The sequence below is a fragment of the Cheilinus undulatus genome, linkage group 4 (assembly GCF_018320785.1).
Source record: "Cheilinus undulatus linkage group 4, ASM1832078v1, whole genome shotgun sequence".
In the NCBI taxonomy this organism is placed as follows: Eukaryota; Metazoa; Chordata; class Actinopteri; order Labriformes; family Labridae; genus Cheilinus; species Cheilinus undulatus.
This window is the reverse complement of record NC_054868.1, coordinates 36,445,748-36,470,704: the sequence shown is the minus strand read 5'-3', so window position 1 is coordinate 36,470,704 and position 24,957 is coordinate 36,445,748. Positions and strand designations below refer to the sequence as shown.

Genomic DNA, 24,957 nt, shown 5'->3' with positions numbered 1-24,957 from the left:
ACTGCATTTTTTATCTACTTGGGTTCTCTTCGTGAAATATAAAAATTGGTTTGATGATACGAAACATATAAGTGTGATAAATATGCAAAAACTCAGGAATCAGAAAGGATGCAAATACTTTTTCACGGCACTATATGCAACAAAAGTCGCCCCGTTTTTTTAGAATAGATCTGGCTAGATATTTTTATCATTGTGCATACTCTCTATGGAAACCTTTTTGCGATTAACAGGCAAGGAGCCATATATGGTCACTTCCACAATCTTGATTTTCACCGTAATAATGTAAAATACATAGAAAAGTGACAAAAGTCAGAAAAAGAAGTCATAAATTTCAAAGTGTTTGAATGAGTGGCCTATAAAGGGTTAACATGTGCTCATGTTAGCATTTAACTCAGAGCCTGTTTGTTTCCAAGTGAAACTTCACAGCTCATAGTCCCCATGGTGTGGTTATAGACTGAGGGCCTGTTTAAAGAGCAGATGCCTCCTGCTATTTTCGTTTGTGTACATCCAGCAGTGCAAAGTGCAGAAACGCTGGGCGAGGGGGAATATAGATTGTTGGCTGTGGTGATAAACAAATACACTCATGACAGCCAGTCCTCTCACTTGTTTCCTGCTTTTAATAACTACACAATAAAGATTTTTGGAAACAGTGGCTCAACAATGAGGTATAATTTATTCAGTAAATAATAAGAGAGGAGGCTGTGACGCACAGCATTAATGAGTCATGTATCAGACATCTCCCACGTAAACAGACTGATTATGTGATAGCAGACCCACTAGATGTGTGTGGAGGTGTATGAGGTAATTTTGTGGCAGACTGTGTATAATGGCTCTGCATTTTAGTGCTGTATGTCTCTAATCAGAGGCTGTTGTATTAAATATATCGCTCCTGTATGAGTAAAAGCAGCAGAATCAAATTTGGTTGATATGTATTTCCAGTTTTTACACTTTCTTAGGCTAATTCTGAGCATTTTGTTTCAAGTATTTTGATGATAAATCCACAAAAATTGGAGCACGTTGAAACAGACACAATTTGGGGACATCTATTCTTGAAAAAATTCTTAGACCGAAATACCAACAGTTTGATTCATGCCTCATTTCAAGGAACCTCCCATCTGTTTGTGCTGCTTCCAAATGTGCACAATGCAATGTGCTTGGCAGCCAAATATCAAACAGGCAGGGAAGGGAATGTCAAGGTCAGAAAATAAATCAAATGCTGCTTGTGCTGGTTGTAGGGCTGCAGCTGAAATAGAGAACCTCGTCTTGTTAATACAAAAGATTTTGCTAAGACACTAATCCCCGTATCCAGACTTCTGTCTGTTAAATCCACAGCAGTGAGAAGAAAACCCTGGAAATCCTGAGGTAGACAGAGGTTTTTGTGTGCAGTTAAGACACAGCTTATGAGGGGAAAGGGAAACAACACAAATGCCAAATATTTTTGGTAAATGAAAGTGTTCTATTAACAGGGAAGTAAAAAGTGTGTTACAAATCAATAGGTGAGGCAAATTGTAACTGGAAGAGCCTGCGGGTGCTTTTCAAAACAATAAATAAAGCTGAGCATTAGTTTATGTAGGACACTGTTATCATACACCGTGATCACCTGACAGCCAGCTGATCCTAATAACTGCCTCCCAGCTCTCACTGCCAATCACAGCTCTTTCTCTCAACACAGTGGTGTATTTAAATGTGAGGTACTTCTCACTATTCCCTGCTCACATTAATGCTAACGCACCATGCTGCTGCTGGCAAAGCTTCACCTCCTCCACCCTAGCCTCCTCCTTTACACCATAAAGCTTGTTGTACCTTCATAATCACATGCATGCTACTGTGGATTAATTGCTTTTGAACTAATTTTATTGTATTCATTACACATTATCATAGATGTATCCATCCATATGGGGGTTTTAAGCTATGGAAGCCTGGAAAGTTAAAGCATGCTGCTTGACAAACCCAGGGAGCATCTTCTGTGCAGAGCCTTTTCCACCAAGTAAATATCCATTTTGCTATAAAATGGTTAAATATGTGATGAGAATGTTCCTGAATTAACTGATCTTTTAAAATAAGATTTGAATCAATTGTGAATGGGGAAGTTTGATACAGGCCAAATTTAAAAAAGTCACCAGACAGACAAACATATGTTATTTGAGCAAAAAAACCATTGTAGCACAAAGGCTTGCAGTGTGAATGCAGCCTAGTGAAACAGCCCCCTTAATCTAATGTATCAGACAGAGCAAATCTACTGAAGTGAAAGTGTTTGTGCCCCTTAATATACTTAAATCCCAGTCCCGGACCAGTTATAGCTGAGGGCCTCTCCTTACAAAAACAAACTATGTTACCTACACAGTGAGTTCTGTTTAGAACAATATCAAATGTTAACTATCAAACAAAGAAGCACAGAAGGCAAGCTGAAATCAAACGCCACAGTGCCCGGACTGATGGTTTGCCAAGCTCTTGAAGGTTTAGGTCTGCAGGTGTTTCTCTCTTCAGCTGGCTGCACAGGTGAACAAGGTTCAGTCTTGAGGATGCATCCCATGCCAACACATACAAACGCCAAAAACTGCAGAGTGGAATAAGCTGGCTACAAACTAGACAATTTTTAAATCTGAAATGATTTTAAAAAACAGGGGAGACCAGAGACATGAGGGCTGTTTGAACTGTGTTTGACATTGTAGTTCTTTGAGGACATGTAATGGGCCAGTGGTCCTCAACTGGTTGAACCCCAGGACTCACTCCTACTTTTATAATGGCCAACAGTGGCCGGAGTTAAAAAAAAAAATTCAACCACTCTATTTTGGACTAAAGACAGAACAAAACATCACAGCATGTCCACTTGATTTATGTCTTGTCTTATACGGAAAACCCACATCTCATGGGGTATATCAGGTCGATATCAGACATAAAATCGTCCAGTGTAGCCTCAGTCTCACCCATCAAGAGATGGGATGCAGCTGCAGATGTAAGGGACAGTTTTCTCTTTCAACAGTGTTTAGATAGAAATCCTGCTCATTTCTCTGTTGTTAATGTTTGTAAGTCTGATGTTCCATTGTACTTTGTCTGTACCTCTTCTACAAAAGACACAAGGACCTTAGCAGAGGCTGGGACTGTGTTTTACATGAATAAATGTCTTTGACATTTCAGAGCACAAAAATAACTTTGCTCCTTTCAGCATAACAGAACAGAGAACTTTATTGATCATTATGAATTCTCCTTTTGTGCACTCTTTAGAATAAATTAGCCATTTAAATGTAAAAACTCAGCAGGGATGTGGCTTGGGGCAACATCCCGATTTAGAAAAGATGTCCTCCTTCCATATGTTGGTAGGAAAAGGAGGAAAATAAGTAGCTCTTCCTAATTGAGGAGACAGGCCTGAATATTTAAAGGAGAAGCAGCTCGAGCTCAGTGTCTAACCTCGATACAAGAATGGTTGAAGAAAATGAAAAATAAATCTACTGTAAAAGTTGTATGATAGAATTATTACTTGGCTGGAGCCAAATGTTGTAGTAAGCACTACCAGAAATGTTTAAAGCATTTTATTTTTGACACAGAAAGCCTCTGTGTTTTTTTCCTCAGTTTCCAGTGCAAGAGCATGTAACCAGTAGCCAAAGCCTCCACTGCAAAATAGTGACAAAAACACAGAGGCTCTCTGGGTAAAAAAAAATAAAATACTTAAAAAGTTTTCAATAATGCATGTTTGAGTCAACATTGTTTTGTGGCCCATTTTTACCAAAAACTCTCTAAATTCTGCAGAGAAACCGTACCCATCTGTTATGCTGTATAGCCTAGCTTCCTGGCCGGTACAACCAGCAAGTTCTTCTTAAGGAGCAATGCTCACTTAAATCACTGGAGTCTAATGCCACTTCTACTGCTAGATACTTCATATGGCCCAACTTCAAAACACCTAAATATTCCTTTAAAACCTGCTGAAAGATGTACAAGTTGACCAATAGCACCAATTTATGGAAAAAATGATACCATGAAAAATGGACATACAAGATTTTTATGTAACACCAGTGGTCAGTGTCTAATATTAAAATGTGAATTTACCTTAAATTTGCATTTTTATTGACACTGTTAATCTAGCACATTTGAGTACTGATGCAAATCACAGATTAAAAAAAAACTGCTGAACATCAGAATCTTATTAAAAACTGCTGAAGAAGAGTTAAAGAACACAAGATAAGTTAATAGACCAGTTAACTGTGTTTTAAAGGTTTTTTGTTTTTTTGTTTGTTTGTTTGTTTTTACAAAAAGCCTATCAGTCCACAAAAGAAAAACACCCTCTTCACTACATCACACTTTGCACACCTCACACCTAAGATTCTACTGTTGAAGTTTTACGATTAACCTCCCCTATGTATTAGACCTTTCAGTTGGGCAGGGCACAAAATTAAAGGTCGATAAAAGGATTCAATTGAGCTTAAATGTCATTCACATCTCAGTGAAGTGCAGCACAGGCATTGTCATTAGCTTTAGGGCAAAGCAATGAGTCCACTCACAGCAGGGTCAAGCTTCACTGAAAACCCTGAACTTTTATGACCTATTGGCATTAAAAAGTAATCCCTCCTTATGTTCAGTTTCTCTGCAGACACTCTGGCTGATAAAAACAAGAAAAAAATTACATGAAAAACATCTTTGAGTGTATAACCTGCAGCTTAAGCTGAACAAAAACAATAAATTTGTTTTGATAATTGAAAATAGACACACAAATAAATGAAATGAATGACAGAATTTAGAGAGAATTAATAAATGTATCTGCCAACAAATCAATTATATTCATAGAAACATTTGCACATACATTGCTTAAAAACATAGTTTACTTTGTTTTTCAATTATCCTCATTGTCTGTACTTAAATCATTGCTATTGATTGATTTTTTTAAAATCATATTTGCAGTATTTGTGAAAAGAAAGAGTCACTTCTTTCATCTTAAATGAAAGATAAATGATATAACCTACACTTAGGTTCATGCATTGCGTGGGAAAAAAAAAGAAGTTTATTCAGCTTTCCACATATCTATTGTGTAAGATGAAATCGGATACAGAAGTTTCACCATTAGATTTCATCACACTTCTCTAACCACATAAAAACAGACGAGGTCACATGTTTCAAAACACGATGTAATGGAGAGGTCACAAAAGGTAATTTTGTTGAATTTTATACGATATCCTAGATATCAGTCATCACTCATTTTTTAAGAGCTTAAGAAGGCAATAATGATATATAGACTCAGTATTTACAGTCTGAAAGAAAGGGAAGATCTGATTCAACAGACTATGTTGCTACTGTGATGAGGACTTCCACATACATTATTACATTTTCTAAAGTTAAAAAAAGGGAAAGAATGCGCTGAAATACTAAAGTGAGAAAAAAAAAATTGTAGTGCTGGTTGCAAAATGTATTATTTCCTGCTACAAGAGAAAAAAACCTGTGAAATGTAATACAGTGCTTAAAACATTTATTAGACCACCTATTTGTCTCAAAGACCATCCAGCATCATGAAGTGCTTTAATGCTAACTCATTCATTTTCAGTGAGCTCTCAACATTTTAGATTAAATATGACCCAACAAAATTTCACAAGAAGACGACCAGACCATAAACAGCCCTTCTGTGTAAATCATTGCACATATTTTTGACCTTCACTTTATCCATTCATACTGTTATTGTTTTATGATTCCCTGTCTGTCTGATAGCTGTCTCATTTATAACTCTGACCACAAAGATGGTAGTCATCAGCTTTGGAAAGGATGCACTATAGATTACTTCATATAAACACAGTATTATCCACTTGACTGTTTAAGTGAAGGGAGACCAGAAGTTTATTGCTGTATAAATCTGAGTATGTCTCAACATCTTATTTTAATCAAGAGATTTTTAAATCTCAAGACAAATTGTTTCCAGTAGAAAAGAAGTAACTCAAGCTGGCAAAGCTTATTTGTCATTCAAAGAGGGGTAAATGCTAAATCTAATTGCTGATTTCTGTAGATAGTTTCAAATGAAATTACATGATCTCATTGACATTGCCCACCAGTGACAGTGGGTTTTCAAGGAGACAATATGACCCTGAGGTCAGTTTTCACTGCCCTGACATGACTCCCAACCAGGACCCTAAAGGGAGAGGCTAATTAAAACAAAAGCTCCTTAAAGATGACTACAAAGCAAACTGCCTTTGGGTTTGAAATGCTTTCAATTTTTAAAACTATTTATTTGCCATTATGTCTCCAGACAAGTAGGTGTCAACATCTAAAGTTGGATTTTATGATAAGATGGAGCCAGAAAACCCTCGTGTTGACTGGGCCATTGTAGTCTATAATTACAAACATAATCAAGAAATCAAATCTTCAGCAGGTTTGGAATTAAAGTTGGGCAGTAATGACATATTATTTGAGGACTGTCTTTTTTCTCAGAGTATATACAGACCCCCCCCCCACACACACACACACACACCTCCACCTCCACTTCAACTAAGAGTTCAAAGCCAGGTACTACAGAAAGCAAATGTACAGTACACACACTTTATGGACAAAAGTGTCCGGCCACCTGACAAGCCATTCTCAGATTTTCCCCTCATGAAAATCTGTGGGGAGCAAGCACTGCCCCCAGGTTTGGTTGGCCCTCCCCGCTTGGAAGAAACTTCCATGTTCCTCTCCTGATCCAGCTGTGAGGAGGATCAGGAGAGCCACATCCATTAAGCCACATCCATTTCCTGAGAGGGGCGGAGTCAGACAGCTCATTAACATTTAAAGCTACAGACACAGAAACAGCTCCTCTGAGCAGGGCTGAAACAGAGATTGTTTTAGAAATGCAAAAATCCAATACTGGAGTTTTTATTCAGCAACAAACTCCACAGGCATGTTTTGGGGAACTCTGGGACCAATATTAAATTGTTCTCAAAGGGTAAATTATGTGACCTTTAAGTATCATGTTCACAAGCAAAGGATGCATAAGAATGACCTTGACCTTTGACATGTGGCTTTTAAGATCTAATGGGTTCATCCATGAGTCAGCGTGGATTATTGCATGCTTGAGATATCACATTTTAAAAAATGGCCTTGATGGACGGACATGCAGACGGACAGCAATGTATCTCAGGAATGGGGCATAAACATATTCTACTCACCACCACTTTCTTCTTTTGTGTACTTTTACTGTTGAGGATTTTTTTTTTACTTGATTAAGTCTGTCAAATATTTATTATTAGTATTAGTATTATTAATCATATACCCTAAAATTGCTATAATCTCAATTGTGTCTGGTAACAAATGTCCAGTCTCATGCTTAAAACTTCATCACAGCTGTTGAGAATGTAGTTTTTACTTTTATTTGTCTGCATTGCATTGTATTAAAGTTACAGAACAATTGTATACAGACGGTCCAGCGCTCTTTACATTAAAAATACTATTTGTTATTACACATAAATAACACACTAAATCCCTTAACATTGGGTGCAAACAGAGTATCATCAGGTCCGTGTTAGAGTCTCTGCATACTTGCTGGCGGGTTCAGTTTTTGTAATTTCTGCAAAACAGTTCAGTGTAATTCTCATTTTCTGTTTCAAAGTCAAACTCTTGAGGTCATTGTTTTTCGTCATGTCATTGACCTACCTAACACATAAAATGAAATGAAATGCACATGAAGGTGTTCCCAATTGTCAATGACTGTAAGTGTTCGATAGTGTCAATGCCTGTGTCCTGCTTCTGTTGGTGTTCTCAATATTGATCACAGGGAGCCATAAGAAACCAGTCATGTGAGATGATTATTCTTGTAATTCTCATTTTACTTTTATTTTTTTCTCAGTTTGCATCACACCTGGTGAAAGTCAATTTCCCACGGGTTTGCATTCTGGATGGAGGGATCAACAAGCTGAAGCCCACTGGACTCCTGACCGTGCCTTCCCCCCAGATCTGAAGTCATACCTCAGCTTCACGTGAAGAAAAGGGACAAGCAGAAAGACTGAAGATCGCTTGATCTGATTTAGATGTGGCGAACAAAACAATTTCATTACTGTATAGTTGTTTTTTTTACACAATGTAAATAGTACTGCTGGGAAAATTAAATCCATTGTGATTTATTAATCAACTAATAACCCCAACAGAGTGTTATTTTTACATGCTGTCACAAGAAGGTTTTAATCTTTTTTTTAGCAACTGCCATGTGTTGTAGCTTCATACTGAAAGTGAGCCATTTAATCAATACAAATGTCTTGATGTATGTCAGCCTGTCTGGTCCGAGCCAATCAGTTGTGAAGGATGTGTTGTTTACTCACGCTTTATAAGGTGTACAAGTGCAATCTCATGCAACCAAACATGACTACCCTGTCTGCTTTATGATGTATGTTTAGCAAAAAGAGGCATCTGCTCTTTTAATCATGTCACCTTGAAATTTATAGGTACGAACTGATTTATAGTTAAACACATTTTTTAATCCAGCCACCTTCAGTAATATGTATAAACCAGGGCTGTCAGCATTAATACAATGTAATCAGGATGAGTGAAAGGTCCGAAATTGATACTTTCATTTTTTAAAAACTGCATTATTTACATGATTTTTTGTGCATCATAGTTGAGCAATCATAGCCAGACAGAAGCTGGATGCTCCACACCACCTGGCGTTTCTTCAGTGAAAATTCGGGACCTGAGTGTCAGAAAATTAGAATCATTTGTATTTATCTTATGAAATATGTTTTTGTTTGGATTGTAAATGGAAAAAAAAAAAAAAATTTAAATGAATGGGGAAAAGAGACAAGACAAACATATTTTACTCCATCTACCTGAGATAACATTAACATTTATGGCAATTCTTCAGAGAGCTTGAGGAAATCCCTCATTGTCATTGGAAAAGCAGCTTTATTACCTCACATTTATTACAGTAAAGATAAAGAGAATGAATATATATATATATAGAGAGAGAGAGAGAGAGAGAGAGAACTGGTTTCAGTACTTCATGGTCTTTTACAACCACTTTTTAAGAGGCAAACATTCGAGACCCACTAAAAACAGTTCCACAACCCTTTTTTTTTCCCAAAGCACAAGTTGATGTCTTTATTCAGTTTAAAACTCACAGTGAGCTCAATGGACACGTTAAATGTCTGCAATGTAAAAAAATGAAACATTTTACTGTGCCTCATTTAAATCATTTCTTGCATCATATTAAATTTCTCCTTTGCTTTAATTACAAATGTTGAATTAAAGATGGGCAGAAATGTTAGAGATATTCTAATTTGTTAATATTGCAGATCAGTATTTTCCAAAATTATCTCTCTTTTCCTGAAACCTCTCTGGAATATATGAGGTCTAGGTCATGTTACATCACATTACCGTGCTCTGAATCGTGCCACGCCCAAACTTGGGAGAGCATACTCCCACTGGTTAAACGTACTGGACTTTAGGCTCAACATGCCAAGGCACGGTACAAATTGGCTTATGTGAGTGTGCACTAAGTCTGTGCAGTGCTGATTTAAATAGTACATTTAAAAGTCAACATCATTAAGTACATCTTTTTGCTCTTGTTTGCTTCTCCATTCAAGATAATGTTAAGAACTTTTGACATAGTCTATATGGGCTTAAAATTTTTTATGAAAAACACAATCAGATTTCCAACATGCAATTAAAGCTGTGATTAATTGTGATCAATAAAACGTTTTACCCCAGGACAGCCCTATTATCAAAATACTGAAAATGAAGCATTCCTGACTTTTGTGACAATGTTGAACATAGAAAACTTTGTAAAGTGCTGTCAGAGCTGGTTTTGTTTTTGTCATTAATTGCACCAGTGCACAAGATAAAGTGGCTCTCAGCATTACATGCAAGAAACAGTAAGAGGAACATTGATTTGTGGACAGTGTTTTGGTGATTTCCTAAAGCCCCTGCTAGGAATTTTAAGCCTGTGTTGAGTTTCGCATCTCCTGTGATCAAAATTGTTTATCTTACCACTTTGCTGACTCTGTATGTACATAGGCAAATACTTTTTTTTTTCTTTTTTTACATAAAAAGACTAATTCTGTGCTCATTTAACATTAAAATAACTTATTGTCTATATCTGAATAGGGTTTTTTTTCTTCAGTGAGTTTTAAAGTACTGGGTTAAAACCTACTCTGTGGTAGCAGTTTCAGACATAAAAAAGCTGTTAAAAAGTAATCATGAAAATTGTTGCTAACTGTGTTATTTGATTTCATAGTTTGTTTAGAAGCATCAGTATTACTTTCACAACCACTAACCATTTAAAACCCCCATGGTTGCTTTAAGTATTATTTGTTTAAATGTCCCTAAAGTGTCTCAACTATAGCCTCTACCATATTTTCCAAAAAATTGGAAAACTATCTAATAAATCTGGCTGATCTGTGTTTTTTCTCTCTCTTCTTTTGGGTTGAAATTCTAAACTAGTGTTTGGGGTGGTCTTGCACTGAGCAGTGAAAAACTTTGTTTTGACTTTTATATCAACATGTCATGATGTGCCAATTGAATCAACTTCCCTGCAGTTTTGCAATGTTCCTGCTTGTCCAACATTCCTTCACGCACACTCCCACATAAACCACATTTAAAAGGAGTCGGTGGTGAGGGTTTTCATTACAGGAGAAAGTCATCAGAGGAACTCCTTGGCATCATTCAAAGGTAAGACAGGTGCTTCTAAAATAGTTTTACTTTCCAGAAATGGTAGGGATGTTTATTACAAAAAAGACTATTATGTAATTTATTTTTTTAATATCCTGTTATTGCATTATGTAAGTTAATTGCAAACAGTTTCATGAAGTGATTTTTATCTAATTTGTACTTTTTTCACTTGCTCCACATCAGTATTCTTCAGCCTGCAGAGTGAAAATGGTGAAGTATGAAGTGACCATATCCACTGCCTTTATGGCTGGTGCTTCCACTTTTAACCATATCTTCATTAAGTTCGTGGGCACTGATGGGGAGAGTGATCGCAAATGGCTCCGAAACTTTAAAGGTGCTTTAGCTTTCACCAAGGGAGCAGTAAGTCTGAAATGCTGTTTATGTTGGATTGCATGATTTCCTCCATAAATACCAGCTGAAAGATTATTCTCTCTGTCTTAGCCATCTTATTGTAATAACAGAGCATTTCTGTCATCACTCCAGGTGTCTTGTTTTACTGTGTGCAACCCTGTCTCCATTGGGAGGCTGGTTCTGATAGAGCTGGACAAACAGCGTCTCCCACTTTTCCCTGAAGACAGCTGGTTTCCTACCAAAGTGGAAGTGAAATCCCCTGAGGGGCACACCTACAACTTTCCCATCTACCGCTGGATCACTGACAGCGAGGTTCACCGCTTCAGAGAGGGAACAGGTGTGTGGAAAAGTTTTTTCTTACTTTCTTTGAGTTTTCACTGTTCACAGAGTCAGCCCAACCTGCAACTGGAGCAGATTAATACTACAGCATAATATTCAAGACTAGTTTAAGTCCTCATGTTATTCTTTCTTGAAGCTCTGACAACTATTTATGACACCAATCATCTTGGCAAGTACAGTCGGGAGAAGGAGCTGAAGCAGCGAGAGGAAGATTACCGGTGAGAGCTCTGAGCTTATTCACATATAAGCTTCATGCATCCTTAAAGTGATGTCAGCCCAAACATGCTCAACATTTTACTGAGTATACTGCAGTGACAGATAGATCACTGTTTAAGACTGGTAGCTCTAGCAGGGTTTACTTTGATACTTTGGGAGGCAGTTTCATAAATGTATTTATATCGCTAATGAGTAAACAGAATGTCACATATTTAACAGATGACCCCTACCCATCTACAAACACCTGTATAATGGAAAAATGAAAATGTTTTGACGTGTGTGCATTCTTCCTCATAGCCTACCTTTCTATATTTTGCTTTCCTTTCTGTGCCAACATTTAGCAACTATAGCTTATGTTAGCATATGGAGTCTGCTGAAGTCAACAACCAGCACTGAGTCCAATAAAAAAAGGACCAAATTATTTAAAGCTTCACTGAAGGAAGCTTTCTCTTGGTAAACAGGATTAAATTGGATTGGATAAAACTGAAGGATTAAAATCAGGGTACTTGATTGACGAAGGCGTCTCCCTTTGGTGTTCAGTGTGTCCCAAATTGCCAAACAGTCTGGCTGCTTCATCTTAGACATCATACAGTATATCTCAGAATGGAAAACTTTTGTCAGAACTATAAAACTTTTGAAATAAAATTGAATTGAACTTCCATTTGGGGTTAGTGTGAGGGTTAAGGTAAGAGTTAGGATACCAAAAGTTAAAACTGTTAGCTATTAAGTTACATAGATAATGTAGCTACAGTGCCATGAAAAAGTATTTGCTCCCTTTCTGATTCCTGAGTTTTTTTTTTGCATATTTTTCACACTTAAATGTTTTGGATCATCAAACCATTTTTTATCTTTCACAAAAACAACCCAAGTAAATAGAAAATGCAGTTTCTTAATAATTTTTTGTGTGTGTGTGTGGGGGGGGTGTTCATCAATCACTTGCTGTGATTGATGGAACAATGAAATCTGCTGTGTATCAGAAAATCCTGAAGACTCGTCTGGCCATCAGTTTGCTCCCTCAAGCTCAAGCACTCTTAGGTTATGCAACAGGACAACGACTGGACACATACCACCAAGTCCACCTCTCACTGGCTGAAAAAAAAAAAAAAAAGAAAAAAAGAATTTAAGGTTTTGGAGTGGCCCAGTCAAAGTCAGGACTTAAATCCAGTTGAGATGCTGTGGTGTGACCTTAAATGGGTAGTTCATGCTGGAAAACCCTCCAGTATGGGTGAGTTTAAACAATTCTTTGAAGAAGACAAACTCCTCTACACCAATGCAAAAGACTCATGACCAGTTATCGCAAACACTTGATTTCAGTTATTGCTGCCAAGAGTGGCACAACCAGTTATTAGGTTTAGGGGGCAATTACTTTTTCACATAGGGCAAGATAGGTTTGGATTTTTCTCCAACTTGAAAAATTAAATAATCATTCAGACACTGCATTTTCTATTTACTTGGGTTGTCTTTGTAAAATATAAAAATTGGTTTAATGACCTGAAGCATTTAAGATAAATATGCAAAAAACTCAGGAATCAGAAAGGGGCAAATACTTTTTCATAGCACTGTATATTATAGCTAAAAAAAAAAACTTAGGCTTAGCTAATAAAGCAGCTAGGTAGGTTATGTATCTAGATTATCTGTATAGCTAAGTTAGCTTGGGCTATGTTTGCTAAAGCTCATGCTGCTAAAGCTGACTTAATCTGACCAAATTATAGATACAATGTGTAGCAAATATAGCTTAAGCTATGCTCACATAGCAGCTATGTATGCTATGTATGTTATCTGCGTATCTACGTTAGCTTAAGCAACATTTGCTAAAGCTACATTTGCTAAAGCTCACACTGCTAAAGTTAACTTAGTTACATTGGCTTATGTAGTTACATTAATTACATAGCTAGCATAGCTATGTCAATTTTAGCTAAAGCTAACAAAGCTCAAGCATGTCATGGTTTGTGTAACTACTTCTCAAACAGGTCTATACAAAATTCAATCCTGGATTAGACCTCTGACCTTTTCCTCTGTTTTATTTATAGACAGTTGCTTAGTTTGTAATGTTTGCAATGTGGTTATTTCATGAATGTTACTGCCAGGCTCTGTTTATGAATAAAGTTTAATCTTAAAAAATAATCTAAAACTGGAACTACGTTGCACTGGCAAATTAAGAAACCTCCTTTCTGAGATATATGGCGTCTCAGATGAGCGGTCTGTGTAAGTGGCCGTCAAAAATGTACACTCTGCAGCCAGACCCCCCTCTAGTTAAATATTTCTGTAGTAGATACTACACTTTAGTGCAAAAGTGTGCATAGTGCTTTCACTCTGAGAAGTATACTCAAATGCAGTATACTACTGGCACACTCAAAACCATCCAAGAATTAAGTGTGCACAGTTCACACCCTCAGAGACACCCATATTGGTGACAGCAGAGATTGTACTGTTAGCTAGCTAGCATTCTAGCAGGAATTAGCATCTGCTGGCTATCTTAAGCGTTATGAGCAACAGCAACATATTTTGCTTAAGAAAAGAGTATTTGGAAAATAAAATAGGTTCATTTTCTTTCAGTGAATAATGTCAACATAAAATACAAGTTACAGAAATTTATAAGTAAAAATAGCTGTCAAATTTAGATCATAACAGAGGTGGTTTAACTGTTTTTAATTCCTGTTAGTACAAACGTCAGTGGGCAATTTGAGACAATACTAACTTGCTGTGATTAAGCTCAGTGCTGCATTTAAGTGCACTGTTAAACAGTACACTAACAGAAATATGTGATTTAAGACACACTGATTGTTGTTTTGACTAATCCTGACTAAGACTTGTCATGCTGGTCCAGGCAGGATTACTTAGCTTGTCTCCCTTCACAGTGATGATGTTAGTGAACTTGTTGAAAGAATGTTAAAAGCTAAGATCTCAAGTATTTGTAAGAAGTAACTTATTATGACAAAAGGCCAGGATTTAAGAGAAAATTGAGGGATTTTACTGTGCAGAGAGAAGATGAAAACCAATATAAGCCTGGTCAGTCACTTTATGTTATCTCAAGTCAGTAGCTGTTTTCTGTTCTCTGTTTGCTCATACAGACTTCCAGGTGCAGGAGAAGACTACATGATAACTGCAGTTCACTGAATGGAAAACATAAAATTTGCATAATAATTTCAATATTGAATATGGCACACGCTTTCTCACTTTGACCTGTCTTTTGTTCCCAGCTGGGATGTGTATGAAGAGGGAATACCCCATTCAATAAAGACAGAAAACCCTCTCGATCTGCCCTGTGAGGTCCGCTTCTCCTTCACCAAGACCACTGAGTTTTTCTTCACTGCAGCATCAGGGTAAAGTCTTCATATCAACATATTCAAATGAGAATGAGCCTGTCTAAACAAATTATTTCAAACATCATTTTGAATTGATCTTTTCTTTTATCCTCTAGGCTGACTGAGCTGCAGCTCAATGGACTGGCTAATTGTGAGAAGCCATGGACTGATATCGAGGATATCAACCGGGTGTTCTGCTGCAAACGGACTGCCATATCAGGTACTGTACAGTATTAATAACTTTGTACTTAATATATTCAACAGTATTACATTTTCCACCTTTGACTTAATGAAATCAAAGTAAAACCAGTGTACAACTCTTTTTTTCAGCTCTTTGAAACATCTGTTCACTGTTGTGTAGTGCAAAGTTATTCCAATAAATGTGAAATTTTAGTAAGATGCTTTGTCCAAAAGTTTGCAAAACTCAATCAGGTGTTACTTTTCTTACTCCAGACTATGTCCAGGAACACTGGAAAGAGGACGCTTTTTTCGGCTACCAGTTTCTGAATGGTGTAAACCCCACATTGATCCGACGTTGTTCAGCCCCCCCAGTGAATTTTCCTGTCAACAACAACTTGCTCGGCTTCCCTGGTCAGTGCAGTCTGGAAGATGAAATGAAGGTGATGATTTCAGTTTTTATAATTTATCACTTCTTTGCATGTTCAATATGGATCAGCACGTTGCGCTGTTGTCTTCTCGTGTAAAATTCACCTCAGTTTGTGTGACTAAATTTTTCTTGTCCTCACTTGAATACTAAACAGAATGGCAACATATTCCTCTGTGACTACAAAGTTTTCGATGGTGTGGAACCAAACACCATCAATGGGAAGAAGCAGTACTTGATGGCTCCCCTTGTACTGCTCCACAAAACACATGATGATAAGATGAAGCCAATTGCCATCCAGGTAAGATTAGCTAAAATAGCTAAACTGCAACTTAACGGGATACTTCAACATTTTGGAAAATTTGCCCATTGCCATAATTCCTATAGTCTTAGTAAAAGGTTCACTACCTTTAGTCGTCCGTGCAAGCTATTTTTAGAGCTGCTGTGCCAACTCAATGGAGACAGACGGTATTTTTGGCTTTCCCTCATCAAACTCATCAAATACACAATCCAACAACTCCAAAACGCTCTTGTGGACAAGTTGTGACCTGCACATTCACCACGCTATGAGATAATAACGTATAATTATGTAACATTACGACACATGAAGCAAATACTCAGAACTACTTTCCGAGTAAACCACTGGGCGGAGTGACACAGTGCAGCAGCCATGCCTGGAGTGTAGTTCCGGCTTTGCATTTAGTTTTAAAACATCTCTGTCTCATATCGTTCCATGATTATTTCATGGAATTATTTCGTGAGCAGATTATCTTTTTGGCAGTAAGTGGGCGGACCCAGTCATCATCGTATCCCTTAATGTAATTGGTTGGTCCTCGTCTTTCATGACTGGCTGATGTCTGTGTGTCAGAGCAGATGTTTGGGGGGATGAGGTTTCCAGGGATTCTTGTTTACCTTTTAAATGGCATTAAAATGCAATAACATCACTTTCTGCTCCAATGTAAGACTTTATTGTTGTCTGTAGACACATTAAGGCAGTGAGGAAGGTGTTTGTGTTGTCACAAAGTTTTAAGCCGTTGAAATGGAAAAGAAAATACAGGTGACTGTGCAGGTGCCTGTTCAAAACAAAGCAAACAGAGGAGACACGCAGAGAAAAACTTCTCGTTCTAAGTGGAATATTTGTCATCAGTCATCCAGTATGATTGTGGTTATGAATCTAATGGATATGGGGATGTTTATACGTGCACACAGCCAGAACGGGCACATCCCATCTGAGGGATTTGTTTGAACAAGACTAGTACAACCACCCTCTAGGGGGGTAGAGAAACTCTGCATGTGAGCGCTGTGATAGCAGATGTAAAAGTAAAAGCAGAAGTAATTTGCTTTTGTTTGAATCCACCCTGGTGTAACCCAGGTGATAAATCAGCCTGTTGTCCCTTTACTTATGTCTACCTGTATTCTCGTTCAAGTCACGCGTTATTTCTGTTCTTTGTCACGTGAGTCAGTGCGGCCTATCGCGTGTGATTACTATAGCGCTGTGATTCAGTCTGGGAAGGTGCAGTGGGGAAGCTAGACGAGAGACGAGCTACAGGAACCCTCTACCGCGCTGAAATCTGTGAAGAACGTGTTTATGTGGGGCGTAAACTGTCGACTGGCCAGGTTCTGAAGGATGGCGAGCTAAAAGGAGCAGGCTGAGAACCTACAGACTGCGGAGGCAGTGAGGAGTCGCTTGTCCTGCCAGGCTGGTAGGGGGTTTCAGTAGCCCACCAAAAAAAAACTCTATCCCACTCATTCCGCCCACGACACCGTCACATTCCTCACCACAAACTCTTCCACTAATATCCCCGTTGGACTCAACTTAAACCCAGACGTGGGTTTTCATGAACTGTGGGTGGGATGCTTTGGTTATGGTTTTGGTTTTGAGTTTTACCTAAACTTGAGTCTATGAGACTCTAAAGAACGCTACTGTCGAACTCTTTTGACTTGTCATTGTGAATGCTGCCTATCGCACATTGTATATAATTGATTGTTAATCTACTTGAATGGCCATTCTTAGGAGGTGTTTCCTCAATATTGTCACTGTATATAATTGCACTTTATTTTTTCCATTCAATATATGGTATATTTAAAAGCAATTTCAGCCTCCTGTCCACTCTCTCCATGAGCGAATTCTAGACTTCTGATTATTAGCCTAATATAGCTTACTATGTAAGTTCATAAAGACATTACTGGGTATCCAAACAATACTATTAGTAGTCTTTGCATCTCTTTAGTGACACAGTTGTTACACTTGGCACTGTGCTCTTGAAGGTCCTCAGCCATACTCCACTCAACAAGTAAAGCTTTTGACAAACGCATTTAGGCAGATGCAGATGTCTTCATTGCTTCAAGATGAACCTGCTATAGACCCAACTGTTGGCCAGTTGGTACCAAATCTGACATGCTAATTTGATCCCTTTTTGCAGGTGTCCACCAAATTTTTTTCCAATAGCACAAATCTCCCAGGAGATATAATTTTTTTTTATGTTGTTTTTAAGTTCTGACCACCGAGTAGCAAAAATGTCAAGAGGCAACTGCAGCAGAACTTAGTGAGACAGGAAATACTAGAAAACATGACTTTATTACTTTGGTCCAAAGCTGTTCTCTGTCTGATTTTTGGAGTATTCCTCTGCCCTTAAAGTTGTTTACACTCTCAAGAATAAGAATCAGAGAAAAAGTTATATTGAAAGAATCTTATTCCTATGCTCTGATTCATTCAGAGGACTCATCAAAAGTAGAAAAATGTTCAACTTACCACCAGTTCTGATAATAGAATAAATTTATTACATGAACAGCATTCTTCTTTCTCATCCTGCAGCTGAAGCAGACTCCAGGAGACGACAATCCCATCTTTTATCCTACTGATTCTGAGTACGACTGGTTGATTGCAAAGATTTTTGTGAGAAGTGCATATTTCAATGAACACCAGCTCAATGCCCACTTATTGCGCACTCATCTGCTGGCTGAAGTGTTTGCTGTGTCCCTGCTGCGTCATATCCCTATGGTGCACCCTCTTTACAAGGTGACAACACTGAACTTGTTTTTTTAAATTTTCTATTATTATGATTTGATGTTTAAGAGTTTTCATAAGACTTTTTTGTATGGATATTACGGTTACTAACATAGTTAATTCGTCCCTCAGCTCCTCATCCCTCACACTCGATACACCCTACAGATCAACCACTTAGCTCGACTCTTGCTCATATCTAAGACTGGTGTTTTCACACAGGTAAAAAAAACTGTCAACACGCAAAGAAATACCAACTAAACATTATCTCTTATTCTAAGTACCTGTTTTACAATTTCACTTTTGTCAACCAATCTAGTTTGCATCTTCGGGTGGAAAGGATATGTTCACAATCCTGAAGAGAGCGCTGTCCTCAGTCACCTACAGCTCCCTCTGCATACCAGATGACATTGCTGAGCGTGGGGTGGAGGCTGTGCCCAACTACTACTACAGGGATGATGGACTCAAGCTGTGGGATATTATCCACAGGTACTGTTGGTTATGTCTATTCTGCTTTTTGGTTATATGCTGTATCATTTTAGTGCAAAATTGTTGATTTTTACTGATGTGTGGTTGCAAAGTTACACATTACGAGAACATTTACATGCAGAGTAACCAACCAATCGTTATCCAATTTATGGAGGTACACAATTATTTAAGTATTTACAATGCCTGTAAAAAGTATACTTGGATGTTTTACCTTTTCATTGATTTTATAGATCAGTCATGGACAACATACATTGGATTCTTTTTAAACAAAAAAAAAAAAACCTACCTAAAACCTCTTTAATGTCAAAGTGAAAATAACTTAGAAAAGTAAGTAACTTTCCCTTCCCTCCTTCTTAAAATGGTAGGAGCCTTTTTCACTATATATACTTGGTGGGTTGACCCATTGGGCTAGGGGTTTAATGTCAGTGTGTTTAGCCATGCGGATGCATGCTGTGGAAGGTGTTTTTTTTTTCTCTTTTTCAGTCCACCAAATGAAGAATGCTAGGCTCAGGAGGCGAATGTTAACCAGGGGCTAGTACTAACACTAAGCACACAATGTGCATGAGTTGATATTTTTAAACTACAGCTGGGGACCATTTACTGAGCCTTTCAGGGGCCCAGTCACTTCTATGTGCAGGTCTGCTGACAACAAGCAAGCACAGCTTTGAGTCAGGACCAGTACACCCTCTGCTGCATCAGCATGCCAGAAAGAGGAGAGGCTGCTGGGAAGAATAACAGCCTGTAGAGGATTTATGATTTTTCAGTCATGTAAACAAGTTATATTTTCCTCATAAAGCATTACTGAATGCATGAAAATACATCAGATCAATATGTTGTCATTTCCTGATTATTCATTGTTAATGGATAATTATAATCATGTAAACATATTATCAAGACTTCCCATTTGCCATAGTGAGTGAGAGCATTTTGATCTAATTTAGTTTGAAAGTTTAACTAACACGAGGCTTAGGCTGGCACTGGGAACAGGAGTTGGTCATTTCCATTTGCAGAAGAGAAGTTTTTAAACTAAAGTATAGTTGTTCACTAACACCAAGCTGAATGGCATGGTTTTTCTGCCTAATGTGATGGTGGTTAATTGAGGACAGATGAGCTGGCCAGCACAATGGCTCACATAGGTTTTAATTAGATTGTTCAAGCAGGGAACTCCAATCGTCGCTGGAGAGAAACCTGGAATACTAATTTGTAGGATTAGAGGGTACATTTCATTCCAGTTCATCTGCAAATTGTGCTCTGTGCTGTGATAAATGATGCCTGGTTGGAACATCTGACATTTAGGATGATTCCTGCCACATAAAACCATTATGCTCCAAACCACAATTCCAAAAAAGCTGGGATGTTGCTTACAGTGTGAGTTGCTAATCCTTTTCAATCTGTGTTCAATTGAATCCAGCACAAACACAAAATATGTAATATTCAGATTGATAAACTTTATTGTTTTTTACAATGGTTATGAAGTTGATGATCCAAAAATCTTGGGACAGGAGCATGGTTACAACTGTGTTAAATTACCTTTCCTTTTAACAGCACTCTGTTAGCTTCTGGAGGAATGAAGACACTGAAGACACTGTTTTGTGTTCCATAATACACCACACATTTTTAATCTGAGACAGTTCTGGTCTGCATGCAGGCCAGTCTAGTAGCTGAACTCTTTTACTGTGAAGCCATGTTGTTCTAACTCAGGCAGAATGTGGCAGGTAATTGTCTTGCTGAAATAAACAGGGACATCCCTGAAAAGATTTCAGATGCATGACAGTATTGTGCAGAACTTTTAGACACATCTGGGTCAAAAATTGAGGCTGAAGTAAGGTGTAGATGTGGTGAGTAAGCCACCTGAGGGCATCATCGAGTGGGAAGGAGGATTGACTACCCCAGTCATGCTCTGGATGTCTTTGCATCTCATCAGCGGCATGGGAAAATAATCTGTTGAAAAAATAGCAAAGTTCATACTTTGAGGTGGATGTCGTAAGGGCCTGAAAACTGTTGGCTGTCCTTGGGTGTATTACCTGGACAAAAAAAAATGCCGTGGCTGAGCTTGACTATGGCTGCTGAGTGACACGTGTGTTACATGTGTTGAGTTTAACTTTGCCCCACCTTGCCTCATCAGGCCACAACTCATAAATCCTTACATGCCTAGAACTTGGGGTTTATATTCTTATACATTCTGTAATTATGTTATGTTTTGTTCTCTGGTGTGTGGATGTTGTTTTCTATAAGCACTTAAGAGCGACAGCATATTCAAGTTTTAAAAGGATACTAGCTGTTAAATGAGGCATTAATCAACAAACATTTTTTGCCATGAATTAATTAATTTTATCTTAAATGTTATCATTTTCATTTATTCTACATCAATTCTATGTCTATCCGAAAGCTTGAGTGGAAAAATGTGATTTCTGTAGCAGTCACAGTATCAGAAGCTGGTGCTTCTGTTCGTTGTGATAATCTAAAATAATTTCCACTGAGCAAAGATAAAACAGTTGTATCTAAATGTCAAACCATCCATTTGATCAGGTTCCATAATATTTGTGTCAAATATTGCACCAATTGTGTAAAAAAGAAATCTGATCAGTCTTAGGAAATTGCTTTTTTAGAATTCCGTCCTTCATCGACAGGACTTAAAATGTGTGAGATATATTGGCAACCTTTAACTCTCTATATATATATCCTTCTCCGTTTTTAAAGGTTTGTGCAAGGAATCCTCTGTTTCTACTACAAGAGTGATGCTGAGGTCCAGCAGGACGCTGAACTGCAGAGGTGGATTTCAGACGTCTTTGAACATGGATTTCTCTCCCAGCCCTGTCCAGGTGGGACACTAGAAACGCTGTTTTTTTTAAACTAAGCAAAATCATAAAGGATTTTATTGTATTGATTAAACTTTAAATTTGGTCATAAAGGCATCTTCAAATAATTTAATTTGGTTTCTGTAATTCTCAGGAATTCCTAAGAGCTTTACCACAGTGGCTGAACTGGTCAAGTTTGTTACCATGGTGATCTTCACCTGCTCAGCACAGCACTCAGCTGTCAATTCTGGACAGGTGAGGCTTTTAATCGAATGGGTTATTATTAATGTTGTAATTTTTTTGCAATGGGCTTATGTCCTTTCATAGTTTAACTGACAACTTGGAGAGATGTACGCAATTGACCTTTAGAGGTTTTAGCAGGAACTAAAAGTTAACACAAGATGAAGGCCATACTAGAAGACTTGGGAGGTTTCCTTTAGACACTATAGTGCTATTAGCTTAATGTTTGAAACTGCTAACACATATTTGGATTAGTTCAACAAAACAAGCGACACTGTAGTGGTTATTTTTTAAGTTACACATCACTTTATGGTACACTAGCTAACAGTAGCATTAGCTAGCTAACTAGTTGTTAGCAATGGCAGCACATTTCAATCAAGATTAAGGCAATTCAGGGAATTTAATTTCATTTTATCAAAGCAAATAATGTGAACATGAAATACAAGTTGCATGAATTTAATAAAGACTGAAAATAGCAGTCAAATTTGATTATAATGTCCATTAGGCGTCTGCTGTTAAAACAGGAGTAGAAGAAGAAATCAGAGGTGCATTATTATTACATTATCAATACATTTTTATATCCTATCAGTGCAAAACAGCAATTCCGATTTGACACCTACTAATACGGTTAAAATGTGCAGGAGTGTGTGTACAAAATGACTCACTGAAATCCAAGAATGCTGCTTTTGCATTCTTGTAAATGCAACAGCATTTGCATTTTTGCTGTTTAGTTGCTTTCCCTACTAATCTCAGGTTTCTGTCTTTGTATGCAAACAATGACAAAACAAAGAAGCAGTATAGCTGAGGTACAGAAGGAATGCACTCAGCAAAGACATTTGGCCCTGTCTTTGTTGTGTGGAATTGATGAACTGAATTTTCTCAGCCTTAGAAATAAGTATTGATAACTCACCTGTCAATTATTCATTGTAGTATGACTACGGTGGCTGGATGCCCAACACTCCCATCTCCCTGCAACTTCCTCCACCAACCACCAAGGGAAAAACCAGTGAAGCCACCATGCTGCAGACGTTCCCTGATGTCAATGTAACAGTTCAGGGGATGGCCACCTTGTGGCTGCTCAGCAAGCAGTCCTCTGACTTTGTGAGTACCAAAGCCTTCATTAAAAACTCATGTGTCAAGTAGTTTGATATGTTTTTGTAGCAAATGTGGTGTACTTTATTTTGGCCCTCTAAAAAGTCTTGGTCACATTGTGAAACTGTTTGAAAGCCATTAGTCAGTTTTTAAAATGTATTCTTAATGTCATCAGATCCCTCTTGGCAGGTACCCTGATGAACATTTCAGTGAGGAAACTCCCTGCAAGCTGATCAAAGATTTTCAAGGAGAGCTTCAAATCTTGAGTCAAACCATCAAAGTCAGAAACCAGAGCCTTGAAGTCCCGTACAAATACATGGATCCAACCGAGGTAGAAAATAGTGTGGCCATTTAAACACCAGACAGTGTGACTTCCTCAGCTGGTGGCAAAATTCAGCTTCACACTGACAAGAGTAAGAAAGGTGGATCTGCATGATTTGTTTTATCTGGTGCTGTAGTAAAACATCTCCTCTGCATGTGGCTAAGGATAGCTTATCTGTAATTTTTCCCAGCTTAAATGATATGATGATTATGATGATTGTAAACATGTTTGCTTTTACTAATCCTTGTAATGTTGTCTGTGAATGTACAAAGCTGCTTAAAAAATAAACCAAAAATTAGAAACCCTGGTAAAGCTGGTGTATTGAAAATGTTCTTACAAACACACTTTCAGTTTCTGCAAAGGAAGATTTCATTTATTGATGTCAAAACAAGAATTTGTCCTTTTGGTATATTATCTGGAACATTCACACAATTTAACTTATTTATTTATGCTGTTTTATTCAAAATATTTCATTTTTCCTTTTTTAAAAATAGATCTACCTTTTTTTGCTAATGTTAACAATGTGGATGGCCACATTGACTAAACCTTGGAAAGTAATGTCAGACTTCATAGCTAAGCCAAGGTGCACTGAACATGAGGATGCAAGGAGCTGAGACAGATTTAGGGGGAAAATGATTCAATAATTGCAAAAATAAATAAATAAATAATAAAAGTTACAGAGGCTGTAATGGTGGAAAAAGAGGCTAAAGGGGTTAAGTAGTGGCAAAATGGGTTAGAAGATGCAAAAATGAGGGGGGAAATTGGAAAAAATGGGTTACAAATATTCAAAAAGGGTTTAAAATTGTTGGAAATTGTGAGAAGGGGTGGTGTGTTTGGTTCGCGCTAGTAGTGTGACGTCACAATTCTGCAGCGCTTCCTATGAGCTCCTTGCCGTTCCTATGCAGTAACTGTTTTTCAGACGGTTTTTCTGCTTGCAGCTGTTGCTGACATAACAGCTTTCATAGCAAACACAAGTTGGCACACCGTCACACCACCAGCATGGACCAAAACATGGCGGCCTCCTGGTGAGTTTATAAATTCAAATTAGTCAAAATGCAGACATCTAGAGAGTTTTTTAGTTCAATATGTATATGAGAGATACAAATATCTATCCTACAAGAGGAATTTGTCTGATCATGCAGGGTGCCTTTTAAGGACTGTTGCTCAATTCCCATGCAGAATAACTGTGGGAGTTCATTGTATTTCTTCCCACAAACCTTACAAGACTAGTTATGTGAGGTAATTAGTCCATGTCACGCTCCTCCCTTTATTTTTCTTCCCTTTTAGTTGGCATCAGTGGGAATTTCACATTGATTTGTGTCCTGGATGAAGAGTAGATGACACCCACTGGTCACCATCCCTTACACTTACTAAATGGTCATTTCAACTATAATGCTATAGAGAGGTTTCCTTGTATTTAGACTTTTTATTCCCTTTTTTTTCCAGGAAAATTGCCATATTGTATCTTCACATTGATAAACTAAGCTGCCTGTGATCAATGAAAACCCAAGGACGCTTTTCAAGAACATATAAGACACAGACCGACTATGTGAGGGATAGGATAAGTGTAAGGGCTGGTTTAGTGAAGA

General features: G+C 37.8%; 2 protein-coding genes across 4 annotated transcripts in view; both read left to right on the top strand.

The window, feature by feature from the left end:
- Positions 1–10,379, top strand: part of tbck (TBC1 domain containing kinase) — a 97,878-nt gene extending 87,499 nt beyond the window's left edge. Inside the window, exon 26 of the mRNA XM_041785922.1 lies at positions 7,796–10,379. Coding sequence (XP_041641856.1) covers positions 7,796–7,906 — 111 coding nt within the window. The 3' untranslated portion in view covers positions 7,907–10,379. The remainder of the gene's footprint in view (positions 1–7,795) is intronic.
- A 113-nt stretch (positions 10,380–10,492) lies between these two features.
- Positions 10,493–23,678, top strand: LOC121508827 (arachidonate 12-lipoxygenase, 12R-type-like). 3 transcript variants are annotated; one of them, XM_041785925.1, is made up of 15 exons: positions 10,493–10,608; positions 10,792–10,968; positions 11,092–11,296; positions 11,435–11,516; positions 14,715–14,837; positions 14,936–15,039; positions 15,273–15,439; positions 15,581–15,724; positions 18,239–18,442; positions 18,563–18,649; positions 18,747–18,916; positions 21,617–21,738; positions 21,869–21,969; positions 22,885–23,055; positions 23,236–23,377. In XM_041785925.1, exons 2-15 carry the CDS (start codon positions 10,816–10,818, stop codon positions 23,242–23,244), a joined length of 1,842 nt encoding a protein of 613 aa, XP_041641859.1. In that variant the 5' UTR covers positions 10,493–10,608; positions 10,792–10,815; the 3' UTR covers positions 23,245–23,377. The 3 variants fall into 3 exon arrangements, with proteins under 3 accessions (XP_041641859.1, XP_041641858.1, XP_041641857.1); XM_041785924.1 differs by having other exon boundaries at positions 10,494–10,608; positions 10,792–10,942; positions 23,222–23,678; XM_041785923.1 differs by having other exon boundaries at positions 10,495–10,608; positions 23,222–23,678.
- Positions 23,679–24,957: the final 1,279 nt, after the last annotated feature.

Bases quoted from the DNA above. Each gene is read 5' to 3' on its own strand.
- LOC121508827 (XM_041785923.1), top strand. From the start codon at position 10,816: ATGGTGAAGTATGAAGTGACCATATCCACTGCCTTTATGGCTGGTGCT. The intron at 11,517-14,714 runs GTGAGAGCTCTG...TTTTGTTCCCAG, and splicing joins CAGCGAGAGGAAGATTACCG to CTGGGATGTGTATGAAGAGG. The intron at 15,040-15,272 runs GTACTGTACAGT...TTCTTACTCCAG, and splicing joins CAAACGGACTGCCATATCAG to ACTATGTCCAGGAACACTGG.